Source organism: Alternaria alternata, assembly GCF_001642055.1.
Source record: "Alternaria alternata strain SRC1lrK2f unplaced genomic scaffold CC77scaffold_27, whole genome shotgun sequence".
NCBI lineage: Eukaryota > Fungi > Ascomycota > Dothideomycetes > Pleosporales > Pleosporaceae > Alternaria > Alternaria alternata.
In genome coordinates this window covers 207,357-220,691 of record NW_017306216.1, presented here as the reverse complement: position 1 = coordinate 220,691, position 13,335 = coordinate 207,357, and the positions used below count along the sequence as shown (strand labels likewise).

Sequence of the window (13,335 nt, the reverse complement as noted above, 5' to 3'; positions counted from 1 at the left end):
AGCCGCAACTACGCAGCTATCGCTACACTCTCCCCGTATGACAGAATGACATGAGTCCGTTATCCAAGTCAGGATATCGCCCCCACACGATCAGTGCAGACTTGACCAATTTGTTGATTTCACGATCTATTTCTCAAGTACAAGCAAGACAACTGCAATGCCGATAATGTTGGCGGCTGTACTCTAAAGGGCAGTCTGTGGGGCAATCTAATGAAGTGTACAAATACTTCTCAGAGGACATGTTCAGAGCCGCACACAACTTCTCTAAAATCATTCCAAATTGTTTGCACGATGAGAGTTCTTCCAATCACTTGTTTTTTTCTCGGTGCTGCCGGTACCATTCTTGCATTCAGGTCACCGGACTATAGCAACTTGACTGTTGCAATCGTACGCGCCGAGCCTGTCAATTTTCCCATGCCAATACTCAACAAGAACTGGACCGGTGTCGAGTTCGATCTGAATGCTACAGTTGCAAAAGGGCTGAAACTCATTGGAGAAGCTGCGGATAACGGCGCAAACCTTGTTGTTTTCCCAGAACTATGGTTTCCAGGGTACCTCACAACATTTTCTCTGTGATGAGATATCCAGCTGATACTCAAGTCTTAGATATCCAACGGGTATGGCAGACAATGTCACGATGAAGCCTTGGCTTTCCAACTATGTCGAAAACTCGCTCGAACTCAATTCCACTCACTGGAAAGCTCTCGTCAAAGCAGCGATGAAATATGAGACATATATCGCACCTGCATTCTCTCATAGAGAGAATGGCAACATATACATGGGTCAAGCCCTCATCACGCCCACGGGCAGCTTCTTCGTGCGACACAAGTTACGTCCTTCGGGTGGCGAACGAACAATATGGTCAGATGGCGTCACCTCGGACTTGCAGGTCATAGCAACACCGTATGGCCGTTGGGGAATCTTGGAGTGCTGGGAGCACTTCCATCCAGCAATGACATTCAATGTCCAAGCGCAAGCTGAGACACTCCACCTTGCCTCGTGGCCATGTGAGTTGACCTTCTACGCGTAAAGTGCTTGCATACTAACACTGCTGAAGACACACCGGATGCAGCGGATCCTCAAGCAGAACCCTTCGAATCTCTCGAGATAAACCTGGCGGCTGCAAGAGTATATGCTGTTAATAGCAATGCGCCGCTTGTTTTTGCCTCAGTCGGTAACGCAAGGTTCCTTGATGCACAGGGTCTTGACCTCTCGGTCGTCGAAGCAAAGACGTCGACGGAGGAACAGCCACTGCTCTACCACTCTTTCAACACATCTGGACTTGCTGAGACTGTACCTTACACCACGGAAGGCGAGCAGAGCTGGGGTATTCTGCAGCAGATCTATGATAGCTTTCCAAACTACATCCCGAAAATTGTCGGCACTTTCGTGCAGAGACGGGTCAATCCTACCTCGAATCTGTAGTTAATTAATCACGAATATGTACTATGATTATATAAAATACAGTCTTGCAATCGGTCCGTATGTTACCATGCGATGGTTTTAGTCGAGGGCGATCACCCATCACCATTCACTCCTCGATGCTCACAACACTACTATCCTCATCACCACAACGTACCTGGGGTAGCATTATTCCGCTCAAGACTGGATTGAAAGCTTACCACTTACTCCTCACGTCAAACCCTGGCTGTGATGTTGATCTTTTACAATATACTACGGTAAACCGCGATCGATCGTTGATGTCAGGCAACACCATGCCTCCCTCACCCAGGACCTCTACAGAAGACCTGCAACCACTCATTTGGCTTCTTCAATCCTTCACCTTCGGCAAAGACCAAAAGACTACTGGTCCTGCGGACCTGTTCTTAGATCGCGCGAACGCAGAGTTTGGGTTCATCCGGTATAGTGCCCACAATGTCGCGGCGATTCTACGCTTTCCTGACACAGATGAACCCATGTACTTCCAAGCCGAGGGTGTGCCCGCAGCAGCTTGGAGGGAGAAGTGCAAGAAGGTCTGTGACCTCTTCCAGCATCTGCAGCTTGACCTAGAGTTTGCTTCGCCAGATCTCGATCGCTCGTTTCTGGACATGTTGGGAGACATTATGTTGGCAGCAGGCAATCAGTTCTACACCTATGAAGTTCCGCCAAAAGTCGCATTTATGAAGGCCGACTTCGACATGGAACAGCAGGGCTTCATCAGTCGCGCTACGCAGCCTTGGATCGCAGTTCAAAACGAGTCATCCGAGTGGCCTCGTCTCCGCAAAACGGGTGAGTGGTCAGACTTCACCATTTTCGCAGGAGGCAGCCAGTTTCCAGTGCATCGCGTCAATATTTGCAAAGAATCGAATTACTTCAAAGTGGTATGCAGCGGCAGGTTTCGAGAAACCGCCCAACAGTCTGTCATCCTACCAGAATCAGCAAGAATCGTATCGACCCTGCTCGACGAAATGTATGGCGTCTACAACCCGACCACCGGTTCAATTCTCACCAACTTTGCACCTTGCAAGGAGATAGAAAAAGAGCATATGTTGAACCGACTTCTTGATCTCTTCATTGCCGCGGACAAAGTGTGCCATGCCATATTCTTTCTCTTCTGGCCGCGATACTAACTGATTGAGCAGTACAACCTCGAAGCTATCAAGCGCAAGTCTGCAGAAGCCATAATCGACCGGCTCGCTTTCGTCAACGATGCGCTCATGATCGTCGACCTCGCCACTTTCATCTACTACGAGAGGTGTCCGGAGAACGATCGCGGTTTACGTAAAGCCATCATTACGTGTGTTCGGACGAGGATGCCTGCTATACTAGGAGACTAGAGCGCGTGGAAAGAATTCTCAGAGAACAAGGATGTGTTGAGAGCGTTTCATTCGCAGATGTGTGAGATGGATGGTGGTGACAGTAGTAATGGTAATGTAGTCAGGATTGGGGCTGGGATGACGACGCCGCCTGCTTCGCCGAATACGATAGCTGAGCGGTAAAAGTGAATGCGACGTAGAAGATCCTGCGCGTAGTAAGACTGTATTGGCAAAATAAGGTTGAGGCAAGCCGATGCGAGATTTCACTCTGAGAAAGCACGATTTATCTGCATGTATACGTAGCATGGCGATTGTCCTGATCTGTCACATATGCCGATGAGGCTGCAGCATGCTGATGACAATACCATCACTTGAGCATACTCCTGTATATCGCTATTATCTGGTGCTTCACATTCGTGACTCGCGCAATGCTCGCGGAAACCGTCTCGGACGAAGTATTGTCTCCAACTCAACTGCGAAAGAATCCAGGGTCGAACCAGTCCCAATGGCTGTAATCTTTCCGTGTTTTTGAACAACTCAGATGAACGCAAGTATTGTTGTGGTCGGGACAGAACCTGACGTTGATGCTTTTGATGGCTGGGCACCACGACTTAGTACATCGAGCGTGGTTGTGGCATGAATCAGATGAGTCGTGGTGAGGATGAAGACATCTCGAAGCGGCGCAACGATGGTGTAAGCGCATGGTGAACTCCTGGTCAGATGTCTCCATCGTATTGGGCGTAGGTGCCAAACAGCCAAACGTATTACATGTGTGCGTGATACAGTGATAGCGACCTTGAGAAAAGTCTGATTCCATCTTGTTACAAGTAGTTGCTGTGGCGCTGCAAATTTGACACAGGCAGGTAGTTCGCCTGTGTCAGACTTGGGCTGCGAGCAGACTGGAGTTTGGCAACCATGGGTTTGGCAATATAAACATCTCGCTGCGAAGTTTGATTGCTCTGTAAAGTCGAGAATGCGACAGGAATACCAATGATCGGCACAGAATGGAGAGATTTGTTGATCGTTGCTGGATGGCGCCCACATTACTTCTACGTTCCACTACAAAGTGAGGCTCTCCCGTATTCGCACCATTCGCGACGTTCGTATCATTCACATCAGCCGCAGCGTTGCTGCGATACGACTGTAGCTTGAACAGCCTAATGATATAAGACATACACATGTTAAAGGAACCATAGGGCTCCTACACCTATCATTCCCCAAGCTGCCCAGACCTCAGCTTTCCATGCCGACTTTGTAGCCGAACTCTCGTATTCACCCTCATCCTTGTGGCCCCTAACATTGCTATAATCCGACTCCATCTCTGGCGTGTTTCCCACGATCGTTGGAACCTCAGCGCCCGATCCGGCCCAACATTCGTATCCAGACTTGTCGCGCTTGCAAATAGCGTTGATGCTCGCACTACAATAGTCGCCGTGTCCGCAGCAGACACCGTCGGCGGGAATGCAGTTCCACGGAATGCCCTCCTTGAGCGTTTCCCTACTATCTCTGCAGCATTGCGGCGCGCTGCCTTCGCAATACCAATTTGTTATGAGGCCGGATGAGCCAGCTGCAGCGGTGTTAATACGGGAGGACCAAAGTTGGGGATCGAACACGCACTCTCCGAACCGCAGATGGTTTTGTTAGTGGCGCGTATATATAAGGACACTTGAGCTGCTAACGCCGATACGTGTTTCGTAGCTGCTGTGCCGAGCGAGAGGGAGAGAAGTGCGATGGCGCTCAGTATCCAGGAGTTGCACATCTTGGCCTAGAGAACGACAACGGCTGGATGGATCGAACTGCACGTGCAAATAAAGAGGAGTGAAGAATTTGAGTAGGCAACCCAGCACGTAGTTCCAAGCCCAAATGACTGTTAACATGAGAGCATTCTCGTCTGCCTGGGCTCTCAGGACTAGAAATACAATCTGCCCAGGCAACTATTCTCACAAAAACAAGCCATGATAGCCTGTTCTTCACGAATCGGCGCCAAGACCAGCGCTTTACCAGTTTTGCTTCCACCACCGCTTTGGTAGAAGAGGTTGTGTCGGCGAGGTCTCATTGTGGCGCAGTGGTCTGATTTGGACGACGCCAGCCTCCGCTGCTGCCAAGACGTGGCACTCCTTGGCTACCTGTATCGAATGCAGCACTGAGACTGTGGCGCCCGGCTGTCGCGGAGAAAAAAGAAGAACATATGTCGCTGTGATCATAAGAACCCTAGCTGCCGCTGACAATGCTCGCTTTCTTTTTTCTTTCCTGATCATCCTTCATAGTGCGTCGGATGCGTAGCGTGTTATGTGATCACATGATGGCTCCTTTGCTTGGCGGGTCGCACACCAGCGAAGCCGCTGCCAAGACCTCGAAGGCCCTCTACTCGGAACCTCTCTTGCGACTTGATTTAAATTCATCACGACGTTTGATCCGCGTTCTTGATCTGCTGCCAGGTCGTAGAGCGGCCCCGATCCGGGCACGACTGCGGGTGGTATCGCTCGACAACTACCCTTGCCCCTATTACGAAGCCTTGTCATACACATGGGGGTCAACCGGGTCGACTGCACTCGTGACAATTAACAATCATCCACTCAACATCACCATCAATGCATTCGCGGCCCTCGAGAGCCTGCGTACGCGACGAGCGACTCGTACTATATGGATAGACTCGATCTGCATCGACCAGGAAAATGACGATAAGAAGAATGTCCAGCTGCCACTTATGGGCGACGTGTACCGGTCCGCAGCAGTGGTTAACGTCTGGCTCGGCCGCACCAAGGAACACCACGAACCGAGCTTCAGGGTCGGCAATTTGTTCAACCCTGAACTTTGGAGCCGGACGTGGCGGGAAGTCCGTGGAGATATTAAAGCTCAAACCATCGGGCCCGACGACTTGATCAATGCACCCGATATTAATCGGCAGGCTCGCCAGCTGACTATTTCCAACATTCGATCCGATCTTCAACTGTTCTGGTACTCTCTGCGCGGCAGTCACCTCGCTCTAGCAAGTGCCATCGAGATGAACGACCCCTGGCACCGACGCCTTTGGATCGTGCAGGAGTATTTGCTTGCTAAGCGGTTGCAGTTCGGCTTTGGCTACCACTGGGTTTCATGTGATATTTCCCATCTTCTGAAATGGGCAAAGGATGATAGTTACAAGGTTGCCTCGTTCAAGGGCGCCCTAGGCTGGGATTTTGAGGCTGTGCGGCTGAACCTTTCCTGGACAGTGGGCGAGCGCTACACATCTCTCGGTGGTCTGCAAAGTATCCTTCGTACCCAGCAGTGCTACAGGCCCCAAGACATGATATATGGAATGCTAGGTCTCATCGATCCCTACGAGGCTGCTCTGATCACAAAGAACAACAAAATGGATCCTTGGGAGGTGTTTGCCCAGCATAGATGTCAACAATCAAGCCAATCAAGCTGAGCTAGCCTTATATAGTAAGTTACTAACCTATCCAAGCTAGCCACCTACTATATAGGGCTAGCTCGGCTTGATTGGCTTGATTGTTGACATCTCTGTTGCCCAGGGAACGTACGCAGCAATCCGGGGCGAGACCACGTTCCACGTGCTTGATATGGTGGACTTGAGAGCCACTCGTGATGAGAATGGGAGGCCAAGTAATCCTCAAGCGTGGGTAGAAGCCCATGGCAAGCTGAGCGAACGGCTGCCATCTTGGTCGATTGACTTTGCCCGCTTTCCCAAGCGAGGCTCTTGGAAGCAAGGCGCCTGGAGCGGTGTTGATCTAGCAAGGCGAAGAGAACAGCTCTCAAGGCGTTGCACTCTTTCCAAAACTACCGGCAAACTGTGCATTAAAGCTGTGCCGTTTGACAGGATCATCGCCCAATTCCCAGTTGAGACGCCGTCCGACGAGATGAATCTTGAAGAGGACGATATTGTTTACAAGCTTCTTTTCTCGGTAATTTCTCCAACTCTTCGCATAACACTGATGGCCAAAGAACTGGTAGCCGCCGGTAATGCCCATCGCGACATGCCGCTATTAGCCGCACGCCTTTTGCCGCCGCAGATCAGCGCCGATGACTTGAGCGAGATCTTAGGCGATGCCGAAATGTTCTCACGTCGAACTCATTGTTTTCTATCAATTGCAATGCCGGCGGCAGCCAACATGACCATGGAAATTTCTGGGCCTTCCGGAGAGGTGGATCAAGTTCTCCACTACCGAGTGACTGGCGGAAATATTGCTGAACCAAAGCATGATCCAACCATTAACGCGATCAAGGCCGCATGCTTGCTTTGGGCCTCGTTAGTCGACACTCCTGTGAACATGCAACGCTCTGGTCAAGTCTGGGTGAATGTCGACGACACAGGGAGCTTCGTTCACAACTGCAGCAAGTTGCTCGAAAACGCCACAGCTACTGCAGGTGGTTTGGCATTTTTTGGCACTATGATGGGCGGATTAGTTGGCATCGCGCCGCTTGGAATCGACGAGGGCGACCTGATCGTTCGCGCGCCGGATGAGGAAAGCTTCCTAGTGCTGCGGCAACGACGATCAGGAGTTCACGATGGCGATGGAGACGACGCCGTTTGGCAGTTCGTTGGCCGGGCGCTCATTTTTTCGATGCACAACACCGATTCATGGGATCGTGACGAGCTGCGCAGTGTTTACTCTTTTGATGAGGCGCCTACTTTTAACCTATATTAGATATCGCTATTCTATGGATAGGTAGAAATAGTACTATCAGTAGCCGCAGTCTCACAAAGCAGAGCGAATAACACAACGAAGCTGTTTCATGACGATGCAACTGCCTTTCAGCCCTCCAGTCTCTCAATACTCTACAATGTTCCCCAATATTGCATTTCCTACTGATGACTCTGCCGACCTGTTCAGCATAGCTGCCTTGAGCGCGCAGATGGTTCTGTCATGCCACAACACTCCCTCAAAGCAGAGGATTATACGGTAGGATGAATACGCGCCTTACCCATTGAGCTTGCGGCTGCGCATGACATATTGGATAAACAGCACCTGGAACCATCTCACAGCCACCTCGACCCAAAATATTACACGCTCGTCCGGAACAGTCAACACAACATCGTTCTAATATACCTCCCAAGTGGCCAGATGGGAACCAGCCAAGCTGCTGTGACGGCGATTCGAATGAACAGCTTTCCCCCATTCACTCCATGCTGATGGTGGGAGTAGGCAGCGCGGTTCCGAGTGCAGGAACAGAAGTGCGACTGGGGGACGTTGTGATCGGGCAACCGTTAAAGCAGCACAACGGGATGGTGCAGTACGACTCTAGAAAGACCGGACGGGATGGCGTTGGGACACGCACCTAATCGCTCAACACGTCGCCGAAAGTGCTTCTGAACGGGATGTCGCAGCTGCGAACGAAATACCACCTATAGAGGACTTCTCCGCAGCTCACCTGACCTCCTTTGATCAGCTATCGAATTTTGGTCGGGAAAAAGCAGGCCCCGAGATAATCCACGAAGCTGCTTACTACCACGAGGAAGGGGCATCATGCGACTAGTGGAGCAGCGAAAGGATCTTGTGTCGCAAACGACGCAACGCAGAAGAGATCTTTAGAATATATTATGGCACAATAGCCTCAATTAATCAGGTGGTGGAAGATTGAGCCATCTGAGACCGCTTGTGCGCTGAGTTGGGCGGGATGCTGTGCTTCGAGATATAGGCAGCACGACTGATGAACGACTTCCCGTGAATACAGACTAGTAAACTGACTATCCGAACATGGGGAGGCTTGGCCGATGGCTTTGATTAGGTCAATTTGAGCCTTCTGCACATCATAGCGTCGTCGAAGGTGTTAAAAAGTCATTAGGTTGTCCATTTGGGGATCGAGCATTACGAGTGAGTATAGTTGTCTTTAGGTCTTCTTGAGAAAGCTTGGCTTGTATAGCAATAGTTGATGGTTCTTGCTATAAGGAAAATTTCGATTTTTAGTCTTTTTCCATTCTGATTTACTGGATCATCTGGTTTACCGCTGCATAGTGGTTCTTAGCGTGGTGCTGTGGTCGTGGGGTGAGCAATGAGATAACAATGTCGATTCTCCAAAGGGGATTAGTCCATCGCCCACGATAGATCAGCTCCGGTATAAATTGAAGGTGAGCATCGAGATCATTGATACACCTGTTCGTAGTAAGGGAGTTCCTCGTCATCCGAATGGGTAAAGCGGCTTCGAAAATGATGATTTCCTTCTTGATGTGCTTAGCTCTTGTTCGACGATTGGACTGTCCGAAAAGTATTCGACCTCCGGTTCCTTTTGTTGTTGACCACCGGCGCCAGCCCACAAAGAATCTTTTTCGCGTCAGCCAGAACCAGCTATCTCACTGTTATCCTTGCGCTGCTTTGGAGCAGAGGTGATCATTATGCGCTCTTCGGTGTTCTTGACGTAGTGAAGAGGAATCGGTTTATACATCCCAGAGTGTTCCAGCGTGACAAGGTGAATTGGTGACGCAAATTCATATTACAATCGCATTAGTTACCAGCGAGATTTTCCGACATCTGCTAAGTCATCTATGAAATGTATCACTGTTGCGCCAATTGATATACGCATACATCCACGAATGACAAACCATCAACAGTTATCAATGTCGAGCAGTAGAGTGTTTGTACATCTGATCATCAGATTAAGACTGTTCAAAACAAGAGCAATGCATTGTTTCGTCGCTTGCTGATGCGTACACGCTTACCAAGATGACGCATAGAGTATAATTCACCATATGAGTGAATCTAATATGCATATGTAGCCGTCCGCCTCAACGTTGGCTTTGGGGCCCACCTGACATCTTCTGGTCCAGATCTTGGTACATGAGATCCTGCTGCTTTTGCATCAGTGCGATCACTTCTTGGAGCCCACCTGATATCTTCAGGTCCGTATCGCCTTTGGGGAATCGTCGGTATGCGTGGTACGTCTTCGTGGTCAGAGCCGAGCGGTGTGTCATATGTTGGCTGTGGAGAACTTCTTCTAGAAGCACTCCAAGCTTCTTCAGATCCATGTCGGCTTGTATCGTAGTGTTGCCTTCCTCTTCTGTCATCAGCGTTGGGTGCCTTGCTTGGTTTCGCGATACTGAATTGCGCGACCATACTAGCATCAGAATCGTCCCCGCTCTGGTTTTCTTCCCACTCGGCGTGGTAGGATCGAGACAGTTCTTCTGGCCGCAAGCCTAGTACTTTCGGTCGCGAGCTCGACGGTTCGCGCTTCACAGTACGATACCTTGGATGCCCTGACTCGTGTTGAGATTGTGCGCTTCTAGCCGGAACAACGTTTACCCTTGGTCCTGCTGAAGTTGGCCTTCGCGGATAGTCTCTGTAGATTGGTCCTGATCTTTGAGGTTGTCCACTTGTAGCTGGCTCGACAAAAGGCCCCGAACTACCTAAATTCAATATTGCCTCATCTTCTATAAGTTTCTTGTACAATCTCTCATAGCGGGCTTTTTCATCCGCCGATGACTCACGGTCGACGCTGGTGAACTCGTGGTCGCTTTGGGCGTTCTCTTTGCGTCTCTTTAACCTTCTCTCTAGGCGCTCTCTCTCTGCCTCTCGGAGTCTCTCCGCTTCTTCCTCTATACGTTTCTTGCGAAATGCCTCGTATCGTGACATGAGGTCGTCTGATGGATCGTCGTCGACGCCAGTAAATTTGCGATCGCTTCGGGATTCCTTGGCAGGGATTTTGTCGCGATCTGATTGAGCTCTGTCTTCTACACCAAGCAGGTTTTTCCATATAGAGGGGTTTTTCTTTGGCTTTTGTTTTGTCTCGGTCTTTTCAGATCTGGGCCCGCGCTTCTTGGAAGTTCCCTCAGTAACTACACCATGCTTTGGCGGACCCGAATCGGCGTAAATACTTGGGGTCGACCGAGAAGTACGTCTATCTTGCGCTCTCCCCAATTCAAACCTCACATGTAGGTCGGTTTCGCTGATGTGAGGTGAGGGCAGATCCTTCCCAGCAATAGGTATAGAACTTTGTGTCTCTCCATCTCGACTGCGTTGATTGACTCGATTCCGATGGTTCTTCTTCCAAAGCTCATGAACATCTCCGTGGAAATTGCGATTGGATTGGCTGGCGGGTTTCCTATCTGCTAGGTTGCATGTTGAACAGGCAGTGCTCGAGCGTGCATTACCCTGGGCGTAACAGCTCTTGTGGATCCAGTGAAAACAGGGGAGTCTGGCAGAATCGGTTGCATGGTATAACATTGAGGCACAAAGTGTGCAATAAATCGAAAGATGTGCTAGAGAACCAGAAGTCATATCCGTATTCTTAGGTCTAGTTGTCGAATAAGGTAAAGGTCCAGTCGGAGATGCTCGTGACGGTGTTTTGTTCGTATCTTCTCTCCACGAAGTCTCGTAACTGGAGCCACTGTTGTCGCTCACGGCGGCAAGAGACATGGTGTCGTCACTTTCGATGTCCACGTCTCCCGAGGCTTTTGTCGATACCGAAGGTTGGTTGATCTCTCGTGACAAAGACTCGCTTTCATCTCCAACAAACGCTCCTGGAGGAACGTGGTAGTCGTTGACCAATATATAGGGGACCGGCGTATCAGTCTGGATTGGTGGTACCAGATCAGCAGTCTTCACAGACTCAGCGCCTGTCAAGCTTCCAGGTTGAGAGATGTCCAATGATGTTAGCGGTGTAATCCGTTCTGAAATGTTTCGTGAGAGAGTCGGTGGTGATCGTGTGATACTCCCAGTCTCGGATTGTTCATCGAAACTTTCAGAAGATTGTGTTTCATCGCTGGTGTCGTCATCCGGTTCTAGGCAGCACAATCCCTTGAAGGCATACTCTGACGAAGGATCTGTGCTCGCTTCCTGAATATGATTTGCGAGGACATGGCAGTTCCAACGAGATCTCGGCTGGTGCTGGAGCATGTTCTGGATCCACTGTGACGGTGCCAAATCGCAGGATGGCCCCATCGAATTCTCTAGTATTTTTATCCAACTAGCGATGGCCTCGAGGTTGTGATGATACTCCTTGACGTGGGTTCCGTGGCTTGACATGTGGCTCTTCAAATCCTCGGGTGTATGACGCTTCAGAACCGTCCACATTTCTAGGAACACACAACCAAGAGACCAGATGTCAGATGACGTGTTACGTTCCACAAATGCCATTACCTCTGGCGCACAGTATCGTGGTGTTGTTGGCGGCGCAGTCAATGTGGTACTATTGTCGCAACCGGACCAATCCAGTGATGTTCCAAAGTCTGTTAAGTAGACCTGGTCATGCTTGATGAGCACGTTTGATGGTTTGATGTCCTTATGGCGTATACGATTGTCATGTAGATACGAGAGTGCCGAAGTGAGACACCCGAAGAAGGGTCTCAGGAAGGACCGCGATGTGTCGTCGAGATCACTTTTGTCTAAGAATGTTTGCAGGTTCATGTCCGCCACTGGAAGCATGATGATGGCCACCCATTTTCTATCGGTGTAACTTCCAGCGAGTTTCACAAGATGTCTATGCGATAGACCTTTGAGATTTGATAGCTCCCTGGTAAAGGCACGCAGAACCTGCTTGTCCTATCGAACCAGAAATTCCATCAGCACGATCGTCCTTCACGGTTTTGTACAAAACATACCTTTCTTAATGTTTTCCCTCTTGATATGAGCTTCCGCGCGTATTCCTTGTGACTGATCGTGCTCACAACACGATCAACGTATCCAAAGCCTCCCTTCCCTAGTTCACCAACCTTCTTCAAAGGCACGTCTCTTGGATCGTTGAAGTGGCCGTGTCGTGCTTGCCGTTCGAGGTCGAGGGCTTCCGTATGGTAGACAAGATGCTGCAGCTCTAGAAACCTAAGTCGCGCGGAGTGATCGCGCAGTGCTTCGGGTAAAGTGGTGCCAGAAAACGGAAAAGAGACGTCTGTGAACCCATCGTCAATGAAAGCATCGATTGCGTCCAATCCCCCGATCTTCCTCAATATGCTGTAAATCCTTGGAATGCGACTCCATGCATCCCTCGAACTGCTTGTCAAGACTTCCGCGATCCCGCATATGTCGCTCTCGTTGAGGTGCTTAGCAGCTCCTTCCGCGTCTTCCGGGAACCATCTTCGTAAGCGGTCTTCTTCGTAGCCTTGCTGCGCCATGGAATGACATGCGAATGATCGGTAGCTCTATCCGCAGGGGTTGGATATGCTGTGCGCGTATAGCATATTCGATTGTGGTGCATGCAACTATAGGACCAGCCTAGAGAGGCGAGACAACAGCTGTATGGTAAGGGTTTGGTAGATGTGAGAAGGCAATGTTGCTGTGAGACGAAGGACGGGCGGGGTAGTGGTAGCCGCCCATGCATGATCCTACTCAGCCTCCACCTCCACAGCCTCATGCAGCATGCCAGTCACTAAACACAAATCTACTGCGCCACATAGCAGTAATATGTCAGCACTGAACGTATCGCTGGATGATTCAGCCGGATGTTACTTCTTTTGATTGTAGCGCGCATGCTGTGCGGGTTTGTCAGAGGCGTTGTATCGTCCTGGTTAAGTATCTGTAGAGGCATCCAAACGTCGAAGACTTCTTGGAGAGGCATGAGAGATATCTTAGCGGGAAATTATAACAACGGAGCCTCAGTGCACAGGTGCGGCCAAAGCGATGGCGATGAAGCTATTGTAAGCAGGTCTCTG

At 50.1% G+C, this 13,335-nt stretch overlaps 5 protein-coding genes across 5 annotated transcripts; 3 read left to right on the top strand and 2 right to left on the bottom strand.

Moving 5' to 3' along the window:
• Nucleotides 1-291: 291 nt before the first annotated feature.
• Nucleotides 292-1,523, top strand: CC77DRAFT_1080369 (aliphatic nitrilase-like protein; the record flags this gene model as incomplete). Its single annotated transcript, XM_018529314.1, has 3 exons — nucleotides 292-551; nucleotides 607-1,007; nucleotides 1,058-1,523. 3 exons carry the CDS (start codon nucleotides 292-294, stop codon nucleotides 1,423-1,425), a joined length of 1,029 nt encoding a protein of 342 aa, XP_018380574.1. The 3' UTR covers nucleotides 1,426-1,523.
• Nucleotides 1,524-1,715: 192 nt separating this feature from the next.
• CC77DRAFT_1080363 (hypothetical protein) lies at nucleotides 1,716-2,939 on the top strand (the record flags this gene model as incomplete). Its single annotated transcript, XM_018529313.1, has 3 exons — nucleotides 1,716-2,528; nucleotides 2,583-2,741; nucleotides 2,778-2,939. The coding sequence occupies 3 exons, from the start codon at nucleotides 1,716-1,718 to the stop codon at nucleotides 2,937-2,939; spliced, it is 1,134 nt and encodes a 377-aa protein (XP_018380573.1).
• Nucleotides 2,940-3,894: 955 nt separating this feature from the next.
• Nucleotides 3,895-4,722, bottom strand: CC77DRAFT_1054365 (hypothetical protein). Its single transcript, XM_018527787.1, has 2 exons — nucleotides 4,374-4,722; nucleotides 3,895-4,323 (listed from the first exon to the last, which is right to left on the bottom strand). The coding sequence occupies exons 1-2, from the start codon at nucleotides 4,513-4,515 to the stop codon at nucleotides 3,938-3,940; spliced, it is 528 nt and encodes a 175-aa protein (XP_018380572.1). The 5' UTR covers nucleotides 4,516-4,722; the 3' UTR covers nucleotides 3,895-3,937.
• A 336-nt stretch (nucleotides 4,723-5,058) lies between these two features.
• CC77DRAFT_1080361 (hypothetical protein) lies at nucleotides 5,059-7,431 on the top strand (the record flags this gene model as incomplete). Its single annotated transcript, XM_018529312.1, has 2 exons — nucleotides 5,059-6,123; nucleotides 6,230-7,431. 2 exons carry the CDS (start codon nucleotides 5,059-5,061, stop codon nucleotides 7,403-7,405), a joined length of 2,241 nt encoding a protein of 746 aa, XP_018380571.1. The 3' UTR covers nucleotides 7,406-7,431.
• Nucleotides 7,432-9,269: 1,838 nt separating this feature from the next.
• Nucleotides 9,270-12,920, bottom strand: CC77DRAFT_482605 (hypothetical protein). Its single transcript, XM_018531844.1, has 2 exons — nucleotides 12,292-12,920; nucleotides 9,270-12,232 (listed from the first exon to the last, which is right to left on the bottom strand). The coding sequence occupies exons 1-2, from the start codon at nucleotides 12,796-12,798 to the stop codon at nucleotides 9,455-9,457; spliced, it is 3,285 nt and encodes a 1,094-aa protein (XP_018380570.1). The 5' UTR covers nucleotides 12,799-12,920; the 3' UTR covers nucleotides 9,270-9,454.
• Nucleotides 12,921-13,335: the final 415 nt, after the last annotated feature.